Raw genomic sequence first — 22582 nt, 5'->3', positions numbered from 1 at the left:
ATATATATATATATATATATATATATAAATTCATACATTATTACTACGATCCACTGCCCAGTTATTGGGTTTAAAAAGCGATCTTTCCACACACACCCGTCCAAGGCGTTTATAAACGCTGGCTAAACACTGTGACGAGAGCTCCCTAGTCCCAAACATAAACGAAATATGAATATTCATACAATTTCAAAAAAAAAAAAACACACGATGAACTTTCCTCTCGTTCAACACGCATCTGTCGTGTGGCGAGCACGTTGCGGTTGAAAGTCTTCCAATAAGCGCTTCGCTTTGACACGAAATGAATGAAGTTTCAGTTTCGTTTCGTTTTTGACTGGTTGGGCGGGGCTGCGCAAGACGGCAGCTTTAAAACGGCAAGTAAGAAGACAGCGTGCTCCACACAAGCGACATATGTCTGCGCCGAGAAGGAGACGCAACTCCATCTACGCTTTGGGGATTAAATTGAAACAAAAACGGTAAGACTTCTCACGCTGGACATCAATGCACGCAGGGCGTTTTTCTTTTTCCTCCCCTTACTTGTTGTAACTACAACAGTAAACACGCAAATGATCAACTCTTGCCAAAACAAACGCAACGCTGTATTACTCAACTGTGTGTTGTGTTCAACTTCAGTACTCGATTGTCCCAAAATGAAAATTATCTAACAGACAGGCTACAAAGACAGTTTAAACGGTTTAGAAACAGTTAATACAACGTAAAACAGCCAACACCGCTTAAAATACGGGGTTCCTTACAGCCAAGACAGTTGACAGATTTAAAAAAAAAAAAAAAAAAAAGCAGAGATGCAGGCTAGTGTTAGTGGCATTGTGCAAAATGGCAAAGTTGACAATTTTAATTGCTTCGGCGGGTACAAAGGAGCCTGTGGTTCTATCGACGCCAAACGTACGTATGCGCTTTGATTAAAGTCTAAGCATTTTTTTAAAAATCGATTTTTTTTCCTTTTTAGTAATTTGAGACGTTATTTACTTAGAAATACCTTTCAAGTAATTTGTTAATATTGTCAATGCATGTTCTTTTTCTAATTTTCGTAAACTACTCTTGTTTTCTCCGCTTTGCTTCTGAAGCTGTTTTTTTTTTTTTTTTAGCTGCGGTGTCTTTGCATGTTTGATGTTAGGGCAATTTTTTTTCATAAGCTACAGTACATAAACTAACCAACCATCTGTATTCCAAATTGTGCTTGCACTAAAGATCACGCTTTGTATTGACACTGTCCTTGGTACTCCAAAAGATGAGAAGCTTGTACTACATTATTCTCGACCCGTGCACTGAGCAACATACACAAAAAGAATCATTTTTCAGAATGCCACTGCAAACAACAAACATTGTCTCTGCTGCAGGCATTTTAGGTATACTTTTGGGTAGATTATAAAGTGTGAAAATATGGTTCTAGTGGTATGGAGGCGCCCTCCAGTGACACATGGAACAATCTCCGAATTAAATATTGAAACTGTGATTGTTACATTTGTCAAGCACAATGCATTAGCGTTTCAGATTCTCGAACTGTGTGTTAGTGCAGTTTTTGAGGAATCGGTCATACTGTCATATATGTCATGATGTGATTTGTGACGCTGTACTGACCTCGCGGTGTCTCTTTCAGGGCGCCACTGTGGTGGTCAGAAATGGGAGAGGGTTTGGAGCCTCCTGGAGGATGGTAGCCAACAGCGCTGTAGACAGCAAGCATCACTCGTCAGGCGCCTCGAGCTCAGAATCTTCCGAGTCGGCGCAGCTTCAGCCCCGGGTCGTTCCGAAACCCAAGCAGAGGTCTGCGTCCACGCCATGCAAGTACCTAACCCACTTCCCCACGTTCAACTGCAAAGAGGACTGCAGGATCATCACGGACACGGCAGCCCAACTCGAGCTGAGCGGCTTCTATTGGGGCCCTCTGGGAGTGGAGGAGGCCCACCGCATGCTGAAAGATGCCCCGTCGGGCAGCTATCTCATCCGGGACAGCCGGCAGAAGGATGTTTTTTTCACGCTGTCCTATCACGCCAAGAGCGGGCCGGTCAGCGTGCGCATCGACTACAAGCGGCAACAATTTTCACTCTCAGGCAACGAGCGCACGTTCCCCAGTCTCTTTGCCCTCTTGGAGCATTACACCAAGTCCCCCAAAAGGTGCCTGAGGGTCCCGTACAGGAAATGGGAGCCCACGCTGCAGGAGCTGTGCAGGCGGCGCATCCTGGAGCTCTGCGGCGGAGGGAGGCAGATTTCGGAGCTGCCGCTCACCAATGTCGCCCAAGGTTTCCTGTTGGAATTCCCTTACAAGTTATGACATTATTATTATTATGCGTCAAACTGACGTTAACACTCTCACCTGGAGGCTGCTACCTGGAGTACGTGCATGGAACTGCATCGCCCACCATGAACTCCACTTTCACACGCACAAACGGCGTTCCGTTCAGGACACATGAAGACATGAACTCCAGAAAGGATGATGTGGAAAAAGAGGACTTGAAGCACAGAGAACATGGACGGACCATAACAATAATCAAAACAAAATTGTGCACTTTCCTTCGTACCTCTCGGAATACAGATGTGTGGTGGAGGGCGCGCTTGAAAGCAGGCGCTTCTGCCGCGCGATGAAATTAAATTCTGTAGCAATACTCTAATATCCTCAATTACCCTCTCGAGTTCAGCTATGTCTGCCAGGCAGATACATTTGTCAAAAACTGTTACTTTATCTAAATATTGTTGTAATAAAAAACATGAAAGTACATGGTTCGTCTTTTTTTTTTGTGGGAGAAACATATTGGAATAAAATCATAACACTGTCAAAGCACAGGAAGGGTGACAAAACAAATGACGGCGCAAGGTGGGTATGGCTGACTTTAGTAGTAATGAACTATGACACACACACACACACACACACACGCACGCATGCACACGCTTACCAGAAAAAGGAGCAGCTTTGACACATTGCGAGTAACTGAACGGTCTTATGAATGAAGCCAAAGTCAGATTGAAATCTCAGAAGGAAGTGGGAAATTTTGGGGGCTAGAGTCGAATGTCAAGGTTCATTTTGAATAAGCACATTTTTACTGTAAAGGGCAGAAGGCAATCCGATAAATCGGATGAAAAGATTAAAGTATGCCTTCATGTATAAATTTAAACCACGGGTGTCAAACACATGGCCTGTGGGCAATAACCGGCCCATCAGGGGGACCGATCTGGCACCTGAGGGATAGAAATTAACCGTTGTTGCTAATTTTGTCTACGCAGTGACGACCACGTAAACGACACTCTGAAGTCAGGATTTGATGCTCCCCCCCAAAAAAAACAACAACAACCTAAGCAGATTTTGTAAAGACATTTCTTATTCAACTACAAGAAATGCGATTAATTTTAGAATGTACTTGAGATGAGTTACAGTAAAAATGAGGAAATATTTTGACCTATTAAGTATTAAGCCACGGACGGGCATGCTCGTCTGGCCTACTGGATATCAAATTTGGCTGAAAATGGCCTTTGAATTAAAATGAATTTGATACCACCGGATATAATTCCGCGTCCCACATGAAAACTGTCATCTGACTCGTCCATGGAGACTTGTCTAGACTTCAGTGTAACTAAAAGGATTGGCAAAGATAACAACGCCCATTGTGCTGTTCATCACAAAGGACGCAGGGAAAACAACACCATGCAGAGTTGGGCAAAGTTGATCTGGCGATGTTTGCTATGACACTGTACAATACAGTACTCCCACCAACGAGCGATAAAGAGATGAGAAATCTGCCAATGAAATGTCACGCTGCATTTTTGAGAAGCTTGTTCAGTCATTTTGCCTTTGCTTGATCTACTTGGTAGAGTTAAGACTGAAAAAGGACACGTTGAATAGAATCATAGAATGTCATCGAGGATCTTTCAGAGAACATGATGTTCTGTGCTGGCAGCACTGAACTTGACACTCAATGAGCAAAAAGAAAAAAAAAAAAGGGACACCTTGAACCCCCCCCCCCCCCCCCCCCAGGTTTGGTACATGAACGAATTCTGTCTCATTCGAGCTGAGACCAACTTGTAGTTGTTTTTTCCTTCTCTTTGCTCATCTGTTCCCTTAGCTATTTGGAATTAGCGCAGTCAAAACTTCAGTCTCACGGTGACTCCACGATAGCGTAGTACAGATCGGCACGCACGTTGACACGTCATCGGAGTTCCCGAAAGACATTCACACGTGCACACACAGACTTCCTTGAAGACAGGAAGAACGATCTGATTAGGAAACGCATTTGTCACCTCTTGCACAAAGCGCACACGACGTCTGCTCACGGGCAGGTCTTCATTTTTGGAGTCTTTTCGTTTACGAATAACCACGCGGCCGTCTCAGGGTTGTTAGGTAGAATAATTTATTGCAGCTCTTAATTTATTCCTCTGTTTTCAAAGTCATCAACAATACTTACATGTTTAAAAGGCAGAAGCATTTTTACAGTACGCGCGCACGCTACAATCAGATGACGAAATAATGGCAGCTCGTCGTGCCCGTTTCGGGGCGACGTTGTCAAGGCGACACATCGCGAAGATGTAGAACAAAAAGTGCCTCCGGAGCATCCAGTTCAAATGCTTTTCTTTTTTGTCATTTATCCAAGCATACTCTCACGATCACTCCGGTGCTATTTACAGCAGCAAGATGAGCGGGGAGAGAGCGTATTGCTTTCAATTTCTCCATTCCTAAATCGACAGTGAGGAGTTTCAGATAACGAAGCACAGAAGATGAGCGATGGAGCTGAAAAGTCAAAGATCTTTGTTTTTACAAATAAAGCCTTAAAACACACCAAAGACGCCGCGCGGAGGGTCAAGTTGTGCGTTACATTCGTTTTTGACCTTGACAAAAACTTCTGTTTATTGCCGTTGTAAAGAGATGCTCTGCAAAATACTCGAGCTGTTATATTAAAACATGAGGATGTTGCGAGCCACTCCAAAAGGTCTGGTGATGAGCATATCTTTTGTTTTGTGGTAATGTTTTTTTTAGGGCTAGGGGGGAGGGTAATAACACTTAAGATATTCTTGCCATCCTTATTTGTTGGTTAATCAGCGCGAGCGTGAGGACTGAAAGTTGGCTTCATGTGACACCAGGTTGGACAAAAAAAGCAACTTGAATGATTCAACCACTTCAAGTGGTGTGCGGCGACGCGTTATCGCCAGTCGTGCTCTTTCACATGATGCCGAACAGGCTGCTGCGTATCATCTTATTATGCCAGCAGCCTTCCAAATAAAGCACATGACAAGGAAGAATCTGGAGCTGAAGATGACTTTTGCAGATGTGCGTGATATTGCGCTCTCGACAGCCTGGAGCGGTTCCCCAAAAACTTGGAAAGTGTAACAGATTCCAGGAAGAGGCCGGGATTTTTTTTTTTTTTTTAAACGACTGACTTTGAACTGGAGGGCCATTTTGAAGCAGAAGTACAACTACATGAGTGGGAAATAATGTGAGAACTTCGTATACGGTCGTCTAATTAAGACATGAACCAGACGTAGCACACATACGGTACATCCATGATGAATGGATCCTTGGAGTTTTTACACAAACAATAGCGCATGAAAGGCTTGTGCAGCAGCATGCGTTTGTCTCCAAAAACAGTGGCAGATGTGAATATAAGACATACAAAATAGATCGGATCTTTGAAAACCTCAGCAGTAACCCATGTGACAATGCCATCAATCAAGAGTTTAAAAAAACCACAAACCAAACTGCTGGTTACACGCTTTGACGCGCGCCACAAACTCAGGTATGTGAAACCGATGAGCCCAAATGTGCTTTGAGTCTTCCACCAGTTCCGTCAGTCTGAGTCTTTTCCACAGGTTTTCTTTGTGTGCAAATCGAAGGCTTCAATGGCCATTTCGACGTCACGTGCCGCCAGCAGGTCTCAGCTTGCAAACAGCCCGCAGCCAAGCCGGGCGGTTCAACACGTCGCCGTCGTCTGGGATGTGTGGGAAATGTGTTTTTAGTCCAATTCGGGTGAGTCAGCTGTTTCCGTGTGCTTGTCGCCATTATCTTTTTCATCTTCATTCGGATGAGGCGAGTCTCTCCCCACATATTCCCCCAGCGGATCCTCGACAGCGTCACGGGTGGGTATGAGCGCTTCCAAATTCGGATCCGCCCTGAACGTCTCATTGGTCTCGGGGCGCTCCGTCGGCGAGACATGGGCCTCAGGCTCACTTTCCCTTGCTTCTTCCTCTTTGTCGGCATCGCTGTCCTCATCCAGTCTCATGAGAAAGGAGGCGGGGGCGGCGAGGGGATTGGCGCAGGGGTGGAGGTGCGGCGAGTCTGCGGGGGGCAGCAACGTCAGCGATTCCACGCTCAGGGTGTCGGCGTTGCTGTCGGTGAGGAGGGAGATTGTGGGCTGGGAGGCCGGGGTGAGGCTGGGGGCCAGAGTCGGCGGCGGGCCGCCTCCCTCGCCTTCTCCGCACGACGAGGACGGAGGAGTGCTCTCCAAGAAGGTGTCGTCATCTTTGGGTGCAAAAAAGCCAACGTTTACTTTTTTGAGTTGACGGCTCCGTTGATGATTCTTTCTCTTTTTCCTGCTTCTGTTCTCCATTTCATATCATGCGTCTTGGCTGCCACGCTTTCGGTCGCGCGGATGTTTTTGTCACGTTGTTGGATAAACAGTGATTGTAAAGCACGGTGCTTCAAATTATATTGTAGTGTAGAGGTTCTCTCTCTCTCTCTCTATATATATATATATATATATATATATACTGTATATACACAGTATATATATATATATATATATATAGAGAGAGAGAGAGAGAGAGAGAGAGATAGATCAATAGATAGATAGATCGATCGATATCTAAGGAATGTGTATGCATGACTGTTCTCTACCTGCGGGGCTTTGCGCTGAAATGGTGCTCGTCGTCACCGAGTCGCATCGTCCTGTGCTTCCACTCCCACTGGAGGGAGTTGAAGGGGAAGAGAGGGGAGAGGGGGTGTGCTGCGAGACACAGTGAGCCACCGCGAAGCCTGCGGACGATGCGCATAGCCATGAAACGCACAGATGGCCGATGAATATGAAACCAAAGCGGATCATCGCAATCTTACCGGGGACTTTATCAACGGAGGCGAAGACCGCTCTGCTGGCCGTGGGATCATTGGGCGCTCGCCGCGACTGCTCATAAAAACGGAAAGGGAGACCGCCGGGGGATGCGTTGGCGGTCTGTCCGAAACCCAGCACATCCGTCGTACTTGGCTGCACGGGCAGGTCCAAAAGAGCTGCGTGGTGAGATGTGACGGATTGAAAAAAGGTCCGGCAACTCAACTACTCAACTACAAATGTGGTGCGGTAGGTAGCAAAGACGCGACTCAATGGAAACAGACTGCTGTTAAGCCATTAAAAAACAAGTTTTGGTGCCCAGTAAATGTCGCAAGCACAGCAAAAAGTTTGCAAACCTGATTTAGAACTGGCTGATCTCTGTTCATATTCAAAGATGGCGCCGCGAGAGTGGCTGCCTCTACAGCAGCTCCTATCCTTGTTTACGTTTCTTTCCGTCCTTTTATTTGATTGATCTCTTCTGGGAATTTCTCCACTGTGAGACAAATAATGTTTTTCTTATCTTTCTTATTATCTTGTGAATAAACAAATCTATTTTCACATCCAGTTGTAGTGAAGGTTCTCGTAGTGAGTGGCTCAGTTTTATTCTTTTACAGCAAGTCAGAGGGCAAAGCACATCTTCCTTGATGAGATTGCTGCCAAGATTTGTCGAGACCAGAATATCAGAAGGAGGAAGGAGATGTGACAAATAAAATCCCCCCCCCCCCCGTGTTTATTTTGAGTGGCTCAGTGCTTGGAACAAGCGTCTGGCAGTGGATGTCGGGCAAGGGCTGGGTTACACACAAAATAGGTTCGTCTTTGATTGATCTTCCACAACTGTCATTTTATCAAGGGGACATTTATTTCACGGAGGTGCGACCTACAATAAAAGCATCAGGTAGCTTTCACCGAGTACGACAAGTTACCTGGCGATTGGATGGAGACTAGTTTTAATTATTTAATGTTTGTCTTTGACTTTCTTGACGCCCCCCATGCGAATTCTCGTGAAAAGCAAGCTGCGTACTAACTTGACATTTAAAGACTGCGCCTTCTCACCTGCTATTCTCTGCATTTTCATGCGTCGGGCTTGGATGCGGCCTTTGGCGAGTCTTTGCTTGGCGATGATGCAGCGGATGTGGTCGGCAAAGATGAAGTTGGCCTGGAGGATCGGCAGCGGCTTGGCGTGGGGGTTGGAGCTGGGCTTGTGTATGATGATGTTTAAAGCTCGGCTGTCATCTTCCACGCCAGACACCTGCATGTCCTAGTGGCGGGAGGAAGGGCGAGAAAAAGGATTTGATGAGGTTCCGATGGACGATACAAACCAACAAAGAAAGTAAGTTGTAAAGAAGTCGGAGGGCAGTATTCCCCGACTGTCTCACGGTTCACTGTTTGCAGCCCTGGTAAATCGCAGATGCTGAATACTTCTTACCAGTGCTTGACATTCACTTCTTTTTTTTTTTCTTTTTTTTTGCTCACAAGCCATTGTGGTTCGTGGTTTCCCCAACGGTACGAGCCACTCAGCATTTTCATTGTGGGAGTGGCCAATAAACCGCTTTATGTAAGCACGCTTGACTTCATACTGGGAGAACTTGGCGAGCCGGTGAGAGAAAAGGCGGCAGGGGATACTTTTCAGTGAGTTTTAAGAAGAAGAATCGCTGTAATGAAGGCTGTTATTGCAGGTAAATTCCCAAAAGCAAAAGGACAAGAAACTGTTGAATAAATACGACACAGGGAGGACAAAACTCAGTGACGAGCAGGTAGGAACAAATGGTGACATCTCGTACAACCCTTCAATACAAAGAACGTTGGTCCTATCGTCACCATATCATGTGTAACATTCATGATTGACGTTACCGTTGACGTATTGCGTCCGATTTTGATTGAGTTGACCTCATAGAGTACAGTGCATATCATAGCCGATGCCACGCAAATGCATAGGAGCTCAAAGTGACACAGGGAGGATGTCAGCATCATGTGACATCATCATTTCAGGTGTCGCCATGGCATTGTAGCCACTTTTTTTTTTTTTGCTGATTGAATTTTTTTTAAATGAAGAACCCCAAAATTGAGTACATTAGCACTTTAAAATAAATAAATAATTTGACTCTTTCGGCGGGCCTTCCAATTCATGCAAGGGAACCTGAATCAGGACCCCCCCACACACACACACACATATACAGACATGAAAATAACCTGCAACAGGCCGGCAAACTTGACGACACCCCATCCGAGGCGTTTGGTTTCTGGTTCAACCAAACTCATCTGATAAACATCTACGGCGAGGAACCTTTGAGCCTGGCCGCCATCTTTACTGACCACCATACATGCTATTAAGTCGCTGTTATCTGAAACACACACATAAGCATAGTGTTAGCCGAATTGCACAATTGCCCACATCCTTTTTAACTTTCCGGGGGAGGGCGATTTCGTTTATGTCACTGTATATTCTCAGTCATCCACGTCATTATAACAAATGGCATGGAGGCTATGTTGGCCATTCTGCGGGCTGTGGGCCCGCTCAGCCCCACCTTTTGCACGCCACTTCTTGCAAAACGACTCAAAACAGCTGATATCAATAAATCTCGGGATTTACCCTTCTAGGCGGCTATTTTAAACGCGGTACATTTTGCTGGACACCCACGCCTGCTGCAAAAGTTTAGCGCAGTGACTCAGAAATCAGTATTACGGACACACACTTGGAAAGGACAAAATATTTCCACAGCAATGATGAACGATGGGTTGACATCTCGAGAGTCTTACTTCCTTTTATTTAAAAATAAAAAAACTACTAGGTAAACAGCATTATGCGATGTCAACAACACACTTAGATGCCAATTCCTGCCAGTAAAAAATAAATATCTGAGTGACGCTGAGCTACTGAGGACGTTTCATGCGAATTGAAGATAAATTCTAGATAATTGTGTTGCAATTGCAACAGGCCACTTTTTGCATGTTTGCATTAGTAATCATTGAGCAAAGCTTTCCATGAAGTTTGAAATTTGTTGTTGAGTCAGCATAGAAGAAGACGTGTTCACTGATGCATCAACTGTAAACCTTACCAGACTGTTTAGTCATTCCAGATCAGTAATCAATTTTTTTTTTTTTTTTTTACCAAGAGTTTCTTCCAATTCCTTGTTTTCAAGGGTAGAAATCCAACAAAAGGGAAATGCAGGGTTTGACAAAGGTAAAACCAAGGGTGCTTTAACTTTACATTTTTTGGACAATTAAAGTGAGTGACTGCCATTCACTTTGTCACACTGAGCTATTTTAGAGCTTCATTATTGTAATTCGGCGCGTTGGGTATTCTGACTTCTACAAAGACAATGGCGCTCTGGAAAACTACAATAGCAAATGCTCTTGGCATAATACCTCGAACAGCGTCAATCAAAACTTTTTCTTGTTATGCTGATGAATATTTTGGATAAGTATCTTGCAAGAAAGCGATGGTGATGGTGTACCTATTGAAGCCACCGCTGAGTTTATACCAAATCAAGCTTTTGCTACATGCGCCATATTGTTAGCATATATTGTTGTGTTTGGACAGGCAACTTACTGAGGTCTAAGACATCATCAGTCTTAATAAGGTCTTCAGATCTGGTCAGCGGCAGCTGAGTCTCCGGTTCTCCTTGAAGCTGCAGCGATAGTGACCGCAGCATGAAAAACACACGTATGGCCTGGGGAGGGGGTGGGGGGGGGGCATCCACAGAAACACAAAAGAAAGGGTTAGCATGACATGCATTATCTTATTTCAGAGACGCGCACAAAGAGATTTTATACGACTCGACAATACCCTCCGCGTCTTCTCCACGTCCCCACAAGGGAGCCTCTTGACAAAGTCGATGCCAGTCAGAGGTGTGCCGGTGGGTGGCAAGAGTATGGAGGCATCCATCATGAGATACTCCACGTTCAGCGGTTTACTCTGAAACGATCAAGCACCATCAACCGGGCGCGCTTTAAGAACAGCAAAAATGCAGCTCTCAAACAGCAGGCCGTTTGTTTTGGAAGAAAAGAAAAGAAAGGCCAACACACCGTCATACTCCTGTATTCATCTTCAAACATGTCCAGAAAGATCTCCTCGCCCTGCAATTCAAAGGATCATAAGTACTTGAAAAGCCGGGCATTAAAATACATCATTCTTCTCCACACGGCAATGAAAGCATTGCCTGGGGTGGAGCCCTGCCCTTTGCAAAAACATTTTTTCTTCATCCACAATGGCTATTTGGAGATGATTCATATGAGGGTGTTTGTTCAAGATGGATTTACAGTTCATAATTCATGCTCGGGTACTTGGTGGTAGAAATTGCAGAGTAAGTAAGAGAGAATATTTATCACATAAAATTGCTGCACATTTTCCAATTGTATAGCTGCTCATAAGCAATCATTTTTAAAATCAATTAATCTACCAATTATTCTTTAGATGAATTGATGAATCGGATGAAAAAAAAGGAATCATTATATGTGTTGTTATGTGTACGCTTAAAGAGAAGGTCAAGTTACAAATATCTCGACAACAATATGTTCTAAGCAGCCCCCCTTGTCAAAACACAGCATTGTGATTAACAATGCGTTTGTGGAATCTGAATTAAGCAGGTAAATCCACCTGTTTTATTCCATTTCAGGGAGGGTTGTTTTGCTATTGACTGGAAATGACATCACGGTGCCTAAGGGCTCAGCTTGCGAACGTGACATAAGCAAACACCGAAAACAGGGGAGCCGGTTTTGAAGACAGAAAGCATTTCAGATGATCTTACAATTCCCTAAGTACAGTCTGGATGTGTGAGAGGCAAAAAAAAAAAGGTAAAAGAGAAAATGAAACTGTCAACTCGATTTTTGTGTCATACAATAATATAACCGTGGTGACTGAGACCACAACAGAAAGCAATCAGGGCAGAGAAAGTAAAAGTCAATGAGTGTATAAACTCACACCAATAACATTTACTGCCCTGCGATAAGCTGCTAACATCAGGGGGTGCTGGGAGGGAAATGTGCAATCGGTTACGTATAATAAGATTTTATGTACTCCTTTGATTGTAAAATGAGCAATGTCAACAGTATCGTGCAATGCTCGGCAATCAGAGCGCATTGGTCGATGGTGTTTCCGTGTGTTTCTGGTTGCATAGTTACCTTGTAAAATCGCCGCAGTAAGTGCAAGCTTTCCTCTCTCGCCCCCTGTGGACATGATACACAGGACATGTCAATCATGCTAAAAACATGCTTACCGGTACAGCGCCTATCATATTGCTAGAATAATTTAGCGGGTATAAAAATTCATTCCACTTCAAATGTACAAATATTAAAAATAAAGATGAATAGAATACAAGAAGTGTCCACTGTTATCCTGGAAATCAGCAGCTTCACCAATCAGATTTATTTGTGTGCTGCTACACTTTTCACGGGATGACAGATGCAACGCGCTTGACCACAATTGGATTTTTTTTTTTTTTTTTTTGCATTTCCACACATCCGATATCACACGTGTCACAAAACAGTCTTCAAACATGACCTGTTGTGCAATCATCGAGTTTCATTCACATTGCCGAAAGCCTGAAGAGTAATTTCACATTAAAATCAATCAGGGCAAAGTACTTCACACAGGAATAGATTTTGATGGGGAAGTGCAAGTCATTAGTCGACTGAACAACATCAACTTAAGTAGTCACTCTACCCTTTTTGAAAACTCCACACTTTGCTCAGCGTTGAAGACCCACCCTTTCGCGTACGGAGAGATTATTTCCAAAATCAATCAGAAATCACAGGAAATGAGTGTTGCATAAATGCGCTGACATTTTGAAATGTTAGAGCAAAGTTAACTCTGAGAAAAATCCCGCTTTCAAGATGTCTCACAGATCGCCATCTTTATGCATCGGCAGGGCCAATTTATCTTTGCACTAGAAAAGCGTGTCATGATGCATTCAACGCAGTGGTCAAGGCCAGCAAGGCCTAAACGCTACGAGAAGCACCGACCTACATTTACAACTTCATCGAAAGTGTCCAGTATTTCCAGCAGTCTACTGTTTCCATTTCATATAATGCGTCTTGGCTGCCACGCTTTCAGTTCTGCAGCGTGTATGTTTTGGTCATGTCGTTATATAAATACTGATTGTAAAGTACTTCTTAGGGTAGAGTCTCTCTCTCTCAAACTGTAAAACTGCGATGTAGTAGTGGCGGAAGTAAGACGTGGATTAATGATTTCTGACCATTAGATATTTAACGACACTCTTGATGAGAGTCTACTGACTATTGTGTGTGTCGTTTAATTATCAGACAATTAAATTAGATTTAATGAACCACTGATGAAAAACAATACAGCTGGCACAAGCAGAAACACACCTGCATTTTTTTTTTTAAGCGAGAGTATGGAAAATAAGAAGGGCGGAGGGGGGGGGGGCGTAATTTAAAAACAGATGACGAAGAATTTGTAAGTGATGAGAATGGCAGGTGAAGTGAGAGGTTGATATTTGTAGAGGACTGAAACGGCGATATAATAATAAACACAACTAAATACCGTATTAGTGACACATCTTTTGTTATTTTAGTCCATAATCTATGATGTGCATTTATATATTACACCGAGACAGGAACATCTGGTGTGTCATACCTCCAGGCAGGCCAGATGAACATCTTTGATGATGCACGGACTTCCAGACAACACAGACTGCTTTAACAAAAGGCAGCTGAGCTCCAGAGTCGCGAGACGAACTCGACCATCTAAGCACAGACGCAGCACATAAATGAACCGCAAGCCCGCGTTCAGAAAGAAAGCATGTCACATGTGCAAGAACGGCAACGTGTAGGTTACCTGGTTGTGCTGCCTGGCTCATGACTCTGATCAACCTCTCGGCAAGTACCAAACTGTACGAGCTTCTTTCCTGGTCAGGGACCGGCAACTGCAGTCGCTCCAGAAGGTCACTGTTTATACCTAAGGAAAGATTCGGGGGCGGTAAGTAAGATAGGAAAGAATTGGATGAGGAAAAGATGAGGACTGGGAAATAGAGTCGATAAATAAAACCTTTGCTGTGTGAAACTGCATAGAGCAGGCAGAGGACAAACAGGGCATGGTAGTCGTCATTGGTGCAGTCCAGGGCACTGTACACCATTTCTAAGAAAGGCCTGCAGAATGAGACAGGAGTACATTCGATACTCGTGCACTTGCGGATCCCATTTGGCAAACGCACGTGTGAAAAGGTACCTGCTTCTCTGCGTGTGTGTGCGAGTCGCCGCCGCAGTCTTCTCTTCATCCGTGATATTCTGCTCGGTCAACTCAGACACCTTACAAGTCTCCATCACCACCATCTCTATTTCTGGCAGTACAAACACACACATTTTTTGATGGCTTCATAGTATGCGCGGTGACGTTTAAGTTGGCATGAAATCAAAAGGTCAAAAAACAGTCGGAAGGAATTTCACTCTTCACTTGACTGATAATCACTTCATTTGCTATCTTAACATTGGCAAAATAATCTCTGGACCTCCAGATGAATATACAGTAAATTTGATTTGAAACCGCAAAGAAGGATTTTGTCAGTTGGCGGTCAAGTGAAGAAGGACTCGACTTGGATAAACAATGAAACCTCTTTTTTTTTTTTTTTTTTGCGGCAACCATCGGTTTAAGGGAAGAATGTGCACTATTAAAGTTTGGATTCTGTGTTTTATTGTTTGTAGGTGATGCTGTAAAAACTCACGATATTGTAGCTCAGGTTTCGCAGTACCGATATTTCAGTGTTTGGTGATTGATTCATAACCAGGTAAGATCACAGAACGGCTTATTATCCACTGGAAAAAATTGTTTCCGGTGTCCCGCAATGTTGCAGTGGATCATCCTTGAACTTCAGAGGCTCCATTGTTTAGGCATTTGACCGAAAACAAACACATGCACACAGAGCGAGAGTAAGACGGGCGGACGGGTGAGGAGCACAGGATGGATGGTATGTCATGGCGGAAATGGACGGTTGACTTCCAATGAGAAGGAGTTGATATGTGATCAGTGGCCACCATGGGGAAATTACAATGTGCCGAAGAGGGAAGGCAGGAAGGCTTCATCTCAAAACTAGGCAAAGAGAATTTTTCTGTAGATTCTGAAGTCTTTTGTCCTTATATGGACTTGCACTGCTGGTCACCTTTCACTGAATTAAAAGGCCAGGGAGCAAAATATGATTAAGCAGCAGCAGACAACGTTGATATTGGAGCTTGTTTCTCTTTTTCGTTTGGAGACGAGGACTGCCGCAGAGGTTGCTTTCAGATAGAATGGGGTACACCATGGCAGACTAATGGGTTGAACAAACGCAAACAATCCTGCACTCACCTTCCGCCGTCTCCCCACTCGCTCTGCTCCCCTTTGTACTCCCACCTGTTCCTAAAATCTCGGTACCTTTTCCCTTTTCCCTCTCTCGGCCTCCCTCGCCTCCTCGGCCGCTATCGTCCCAGCCCTCATCTGCCCCTTCCCGGCTGCTGCTGCTCCCTCCTCCTCCTCCTCCTCCTCCTCCCCTGGCGGCCCCGTCGTCATCCTCCTCGCCTAGGTTCTTGTAGTTTGGCCTCTTCTGGGTTTTCTTGCGGCCACGGTGGCGGGAAAGCTCCAGCAAGCGCTCCAAAGATTCCGGTGGCTTGGTAAAGCGACGCACTCCTCCGGAACTAGCCTGAAATCCATACATGGGTATCGGTATATTATGTCAAATACACAGTAGGACAAACAATGATTGTGAGCTCAAGTCAATCTTAAATGAGGTATTCCTTATGATAAAGTACGTGTAAGTTTTAGGAGTGAGTACGGTAAGCACTTTTCAACCCGAGAGGAAGAACTCTTTCCGAAAAGCAATATGCAATAACGACCTTTGCTGGAAAGCGTTTACCAAGATAACAGCGCTAGAAGACCACACACACCACACTTACTCACCGACACACACTGTCTCTTACAGTAAATTGGTACTGATGTGTCAGGTTGATCCGAGTCAGTTTACTCTTTCACGGTACATCACTGAAGCAGAGACACACATTCGCATAGCAGACCCAACCACAGATGCACACTCGCAGAGGAAACAGCTGGTGTGTCAGATAAGAAACTGGCCAAGGGGATAGGAAACTGGGTCTTACAGTAAAACTGAGTAATGATGGCAATAACCTCAAAGATGATAAAAAAAAAAACATACTCATAAATGAGAAAAGTGACACACTCATCAGTGAAGGATGCACTGACCATTATGACCGCATAATGAAGCCAGGTATTTTACAAAATAAATAAAGAAATAAAACAAGGACCAACAAAGATGTCCATCACTTGAGCCGAATAAGAATACAGATAAGGAGTCTATCATAATTCACCCACTAAATCCTGAGAGAGTTTTTCTTCATTTTGTCTGTCTTTTAAGAGTGCCTTTGTGGTACAAAACAAAACAAGTACCGGTAGCTCAAACTGAAACTTGGCTTCTTTACTTCACGTGTGCAAACCACACACACACACCCGCCACCATGTAACACATACGCACACACACGTGTCTCTATGTGTGTGTGTGTGTGTTGACACCTCCCATGAGAATGCATCAAGAACAGGCATGGTTAGAGTTCCTCCGCGTACTCACGACCTGGGAAGGAGTTTTTCCCGAATGCTTTCAAACAAAAACGTTTTTCAAAAACAAACAAACAAAAAAACCCACACACAACCCCCCCCCCTCCAAACAGTATATTATTCAGGTGCTGCATATTATAAGGCGATTTACATCACAGCTCGTCTACAATCGAATATCAAATGGGATATTGTTTTTTTACTTTGAAAAAAAAAAGGCAAACAGCAAAATGTGTTTGGCCAGATTAGTGGAGAATTACAAGATTTTATGAACCCCGTCTTGACCCTCTCTCTCTCCCATCATTGTCCATGTGTTAAGAGGTGACACAACCTGACTTGGTTGTGAAAAGATTGGAGACCCGTGAGAGCACTTTCAGTGTTAGCATGAGGTGGGTGAAAAAAATCGAGTGCGTTTTTGTTGGAAGCAATTTTATGCAGCGTGCACAGAAACCACAGGCAAATATCTTTGAGGGGGGGCGAGTGTGCAACACCTCTTAGATGACTACCGGTATGTTCTGGTAAACCGCTCACGCGCTCGAGACGCTGCTGAGAAATTAATGGAGGCCAAGGTACATTAAAGCTACACCGACCCACCCACATGCAAATCACTTTCTGGTCCCCACATGGCACAAATACAGAATGAGTGAACGCTGGGTGACAAAAAAAGGTTCCTCCTTCTGTGACATAACATAACACAAGAGCACCGCAAGATGAACTTAACGGGTAACCCCGCAAAAAAGCATTTTCGACATATTTTTGAAGAACTTGAAAATCTATTTAACATTCAGGTTGTTTTGAAACTGAAGCATGCTATTAAAAGACACGCTCTTTTAATAGCCCTCGTATTGAAAAAAATTGGCAGACATGTCTGGGTGCAGAGGCTCTTTCTTGTGGTCGTCTCAACCAACATAATTTTATACGAGGTCACACCACTGCTGGCATTCACTGAAAAGGTAGGCTGCTTCTGAAAAACACAAAGCTAGAGCAGAGAACAACCGCAAACGTTCTCAGAAATGCTCACTCTACTTTGGTGACGCCCACCCAACAACAAAGGCGGATGGTCAAAACCAAAGAAAATGGGGGCAGGGGTGGGGGGAATCTAAATTTGAAAAGGGAGAGAGGAGAGAAATTAGATGGGGAAAGTAAGCGGGTGGTATAGCAAATGGAAAAGAAAGAGGACTTGCCGTGTCTGCTAAAAGTGAATACACCCTTGACATTTTTGTAACGTTCCCTCCCGACCTTTTGAAGGGCAAGCACTTAAGAAATTACTTTTCTACAATGTCAAGCAGTCAGCGTACGGTACAGTAGAGCTGCTATGATTAGTCGACTAGTCACGACGACGTTGATGACTGCGTAACGCATGTTGGTGGTTATTACATCTTTCATTTCAGTTTTCACTGACATTTCTGTCGAATAATTGATCCGTGGTAGACGGCCGGTATTCTGGCCATTGGAGTACCAAGGTGTTGGGCCGTGGTGGTGGTCTTACTCCTGGAACTGTTCTGACCTTCTTGCTATTTGAGTATTTACCATGTGGGATGGTGTGTCTTGCATATCTAAAAAGGCCCACGACTTACTGTATTCTTTTGTGCATTGTGAAGGCCTGTCTGAGGGATGAAGACAGACAGGTCTCCGTTGAAAATGACATCGGCCAGGGCGTTGACGAGGGGTTGATAGTGGATGATCAGAAACACCTGCAAAAAAAAAACACGGAAGCAACTCATCAAAACATTGTACGAGTGGAAGCAATAAGAAAACTATTCACCACCATCACCCTTCTTCAAAAGGCATTATGACAGTAACAACAGAGGATCTGGAGAAGATCAGATAAGAATTGCAGAGGAGTGCGCTGACAAGACACAATGATTAACTTTTGAATACGAGACAAAAATGAGAATAAACCGTGGGATGCTTTCATCTCATCTTCAACTACGATGTGCATTTTTAGTTCACTGTTGTGTATGCGTTGCCTACTTGTGACAGCAAGTAGAGGGAGACCTGAGGGTTGATTTTTCGCTCTTCATGCTAAGAAAAAACAAAAACAACATTCAGCAAAAGTCACTTGACGTCACAGAAGCTGATTTCTCCCGATGTGTCCGGCAATTCTGAGCCCGCTTACCGTTTCTTGGCTGACCAATGAGAACACATAAAGAGGTAAGAACAAGCGGTTGAGGAGGTGGTCAGTCAAAACATCATTGAGGAATTCGCAGTTAATGATGAGGATGTCGTTCAGGTAGTGGAGGTGGTCAAGGTGCTCAGCTACCAGGTCACTTAACTTGCCTCGATTTTTGTGCCTGAGACACAACAGAGAAATTTGGGCGTATTGACTTTAAAGACAGATCTTACAAAATAACTTTGGTTTCAAATGTCTTTTTGATTGTCATTTTATGTTCACGTCAATACAAAAAATAAATACAATTAAAGCAGCATAAGCAGTTGAACTGCATCATTCTATTACGTCAACACATTACAAATGCTGTGATTGAAGTCCCTCTGGGTGGTTACAAACAAAGGACAAACCTGACTCCTAGAGGCCAGAAATAATAACACAGAGCTCTCTAAATACCAAGAGTTATTGAATAAGGACGCTGTAAGCACTTACTCTTCATCTGTCTGCACACATTTGTCCAGTTCAATGACATGGCTGCCGATAAACCAGACTAAGTTGCTGAAATACGGCACAGCTGTCTTATCTCGGATGTAGTGCAGCATGTGCTGGTTGTCCACTAAAGAGTCACAAGGATTAGGGAGACCACTTGTTATCGCACGCTTCTAATATATGCACACACTTTCAAAGTTACACCCACACGCACATTTTGTAACTGCAAAAAGTAAAACAAAGTTGACAGTGGCATGAAAATGTACTGAGAAAAAAAAAAGAAGCTCAAATAAACGCACCTCCTATCACAAAAAAACCCTCTCTCTGTCTCTCTCGTCTTAACACAGTACTGACATTGATTTAATAATTCAATGAGCCAAAGCACAGGAAAACGTCAAAATTAGCCACAGTACAAATGAGGTAATTTTGTTATTCCGGAAAAAAAAAATCACATCAAATCAATCACAAATACACTCAAACAGATACAACTGGGATGGGTATCAATAAAGCATACGTGTGAGGTCTGAGTTGAGATCTGTTTTTATAGTAATGTCGGGCATCCGATTGAGTCGCACGGAAAACTTTGAGAACATGGATTCCCCAGCGTTTTTGAGGTGACTGCGTTTATCAGTATGTGACCTGGATAAGCATTGACAAAAATCCCATGAAAAGGCAGCTTCAGTAATACCCAGCCCAAGAATAAGACTGAATGAATGGAACCAACTTACATGAAACTGGAGTTAGGCAGATGGAGCGCGCAGAGGGTTGGGGTGGGGGGGGGGGGGGGGGGCGGAGACAAGGAGTCGGCAGAGGAGGTGTGGTTGTTGAGAAGGAAGGGGCGAGGGGAGACAAACAAACACAGTGTTACGGTGAATAGTAGGGCGGCCGTGAAGGGGTTGAGGATGGGAGGGACCACTAAATTAGTTGTTTTACATCAAAACTGCAAACAATATATCCCGACCGCAAAAAAAGCACTTATTGTTCCACATATCAATAATTCATTTCAATCCTAAAAACGGTGCATATAGAGAAAGGACGTGTTGCGGTCCTTTCTCTAAAAGTGCAAAAGTGCACAAAATTCATTTAGAAAAGTTAACTCGCATCTCTGATGAGCAAATTTTGTAAAAATGTGTTGACCGGTCTAATGAGGAAGGACGCATGCAGGTTGTTGAACTTCACCTTTGTACACGTTGAGGGTGATGGTGCGGACTGCGATGCGGACCATGCTTTCCGGGTGGTTGAAGAATTTTATGGCCTCGGTGTACAGGGCGAAGTCATTTGTGTGCTGTATGTGGGAGACACAGAGAGGGGCAACAGTGAGCAAGGTATCGCTTGCTCCACAAGGCAACACAAAGCGAGAGACAGTGGACACAATAAATTTTGAAGGGGGGAAAAAAACTATTTATGGTACGATTGTAGTTGTTGAGCAGTGGTTAAGAAAGGACAAAATAAAGCAACATTTCCTAAAATCAGGTTAATTTATAGAAAATAAGGTGTTGGAAAATATTAGGAATAGCCAAACAGATGTTCCCTTGCCCTGATAACCAGGACAATTTTGTTTTGTTTTTGAAAATTAATTTTACACAGAGTACCACACAGCAAAAAAAAAAAAAAAAAAGTGTTCTGTGCATGAAAAGGAAACGGAACTAGAAGATGAGTGAGCTGAACAGAAAAATTCAACCCTGATGATCACAGCCAAACCGGTTTCGATTCAAATTACAAGACAACGGTGGTAAAGATAAATGTTAGCATGAGTGAGTATGTCAACATGTGAAAGTAGCCAGCCAAAACACAAATAAGATTTGACCCTGATGTCACTTGAGACAGTACAATTGTCCTTAAATGTTCACTTTCGGTACAGTTGATGTTGACAACACACTAATAACTTTCCTGCGTCAACATACGCTGGTCTTTTTTTTTTTTATATACCCCCGGACAGCACTTTCAGTGAATCAACATTTGCTCTTCACAGAATCTGGATTGTTCTTGGTGGAATCAACACTTTTTCGCTGCAGATTCCTGGATGGGGGGCACTAAACAATGAAACCAGTTTATGCCACTCTGTCGATTGGCAATGGCTAAACTGCAAGACATGTAGCCTCACCTCGTTGTAGAAGAAGTGCACCGTGTGATTGTTGAGTTTGAGCGACAGTGTCTTGAGGAAGGAGATATAGTAGGCCATGATCTCCTCATCTGAAAAGTCAAACTTGTGAACGATGATAGAGTTCACGTGGTTGTTGGATAGTAAGTAATCTGCACAGAAGAGAGGAGAATTGATATTTTCAACAACAATTTTGTGGATGTGCTATTTTATATTTTGTGCTATTAGAAAGTAACTGTATTTTGGTACTTTGGCCTGAGATGTAAACACTTACACAGAGATGTTTCATGTCTGATGTTCTCAAAGAGTATGTTAAGAGTCTGGAGAAGCTGAACACACACATAGCGCCCAGATTTCTGCCGCAGGATGTTCAGGAAGAAGGCAAACATGTTCTTTTCTAGGAAGAAGCTAAAATTCCAAGTAGATTGTCGTTTAATTAATGCTAGGGAACACATCTGCTGTCAACGATCACAAAAAATCAAAGCTATTGTAAGTGAAGTGCTCATACGGCGGTTGCGTGTCATTTATGGTAGGGATGATGAATGTCGCTTACTCAAATACAGAGCTGTCATTCTGGTCCCCCCAGATGAGGATCTCTGTGATGGAACGTATCGTCTCCACCAGGAGGTTGCGGTTGTGGTCTGTCACAGTAGTGTTTTTGGTCAAGACGTGGTACATGTACCTTAGGGTAACATAATATACATTCAGTATGAGTGAAACAGAGTAGAGTCTGATCTTGATAAAGCAAAAATACAACAGTGGTACTTTTAATTGGTAAACCTGGACTTTGGTCACAAGGTGTCAAGGTTCACTTCCAACACCGTTTAAATCAACAATATTCGTCTAAGCGGCAAGGAGAATTCGTTCAACAAAAGACAGCTTCAGTATAAACGTGCACAGCATCCCCCTCAAAAACATTTACATTACAAATGCAGCCAAATTAGGAAATACTGACGCTCGTAACTAAAGAGCTATTTCTGTACTGTATTACAATTCACGTAAAGGCTAACATTAGCATTTAGGTGTTCATGCAAGCTACTCACTTTAAATGATCCAAGGAATGGATATTTTTCGATTTCCCCTGTCCCCCAACCCAGCTCCGTGATCTGCCAAACATGGCTGCGGTTGTAAAGAGATTGATAATTTGACAGGCGTCTTATTTCGCTGATGTTAGCGGCTGCATCTGTCCATAACAGCCACTTTTGGTGGAGCTAGCCACTTCGCAGACAGTCGTTGATAGGTTGAGACGGGAGGAGCGAGGACTCGTTACGTAATCGTGGTCGACAATG

The 22582-nt window shown here is 43.7% G+C and overlaps 2 protein-coding genes across 4 annotated transcripts; one reads left to right on the top strand and one right to left on the bottom strand.

The window, feature by feature from the left end:
* The first annotated feature begins 347 nt into the window (after positions 1-347).
* Positions 348-2731, top strand: socs1a (suppressor of cytokine signaling 1a). Its single transcript, XM_086133974.1, has 2 exons — positions 348-473; positions 1616-2731. Exon 2 carries the CDS (start codon positions 1667-1669, stop codon positions 2285-2287), a length of 621 nt encoding a protein of 206 aa, XP_085990100.1. The 5' UTR covers positions 348-473; positions 1616-1666; the 3' UTR covers positions 2288-2731.
* A 1607-nt stretch (positions 2732-4338) lies between these two features.
* On the bottom strand, positions 4339-22522 carry clec16a (C-type lectin domain containing 16A). Of its 3 annotated transcripts, none has more exons than XM_086133450.1 (23): positions 22337-22522; positions 21847-21975; positions 21568-21701; positions 21297-21445; positions 20372-20477; positions 19196-19319; positions 18713-18887; positions 18568-18618; positions 18171-18287; positions 15340-15670; positions 14227-14338; positions 14047-14147; positions 13837-13956; positions 13636-13745; positions 12162-12206; positions 11067-11117; positions 10828-10956; positions 10591-10711; positions 9231-9382; positions 8094-8298; positions 7049-7219; positions 6833-6970; positions 4339-6457 (listed from the first exon to the last, which is right to left on the bottom strand). In XM_086133450.1, the coding sequence occupies exons 1-23, from the start codon at positions 22408-22410 to the stop codon at positions 5952-5954; spliced, it is 3351 nt and encodes a 1116-aa protein (XP_085989576.1). In that variant the 5' UTR covers positions 22411-22522; the 3' UTR covers positions 4339-5951. The 3 variants fall into 3 exon arrangements, with proteins under 3 accessions (XP_085989576.1, XP_085989577.1, XP_085989578.1); XM_086133451.1 differs by having other exon boundaries at positions 15406-15670; XM_086133452.1 differs by having other exon boundaries at positions 21847-21934; positions 22337-22471.
* Between the last annotated feature and the right edge of the window lie 60 nt (positions 22523-22582).

This window comes from Hippocampus guttulatus, chromosome 16, assembly GCF_054856545.1.
Source record: "Hippocampus guttulatus isolate MCC_2025c chromosome 16, RoL_Hgut_1.0, whole genome shotgun sequence".
Classification (NCBI taxonomy): domain Eukaryota; kingdom Metazoa; phylum Chordata; class Actinopteri; order Syngnathiformes; family Syngnathidae; genus Hippocampus; species Hippocampus guttulatus.
Note: the sequence above shows the minus strand (reverse complement) of the source record. Positions and strands in the feature narration are given on the sequence as shown.

What these genes read in the sequence shown, in the direction of transcription:
- socs1a (XM_086133974.1), top strand. Translation starts at nt 1,667, where the DNA reads ATGGTAGCCAACAGCGCTGTAGACAGCAAGCATCACTCGTCAGGCGCC.
- clec16a (XM_086133450.1), bottom strand. Translation starts at nt 22,410, where the DNA reads ATGTTTGGCAGATCACGGAGCTGGGTTGGGGGACAGGGGAAATCGAAA. An exon ending in GAGTGGGGAGACGGCGGAAG is followed by an intron (nt 14,339 to 15,339) that starts GTGAGTGCAGGA and finishes TTGTACTGCCAG; the next exon opens with AAATAGAGATGGTGGTGATG. An exon ending in ATGAATACAGGAGTATGACG is followed by an intron (nt 10,957 to 11,066) that starts GTGTGTTGGCCT and finishes TGATCGTTTCAG; the next exon opens with AGTAAACCGCTGAACGTGGA.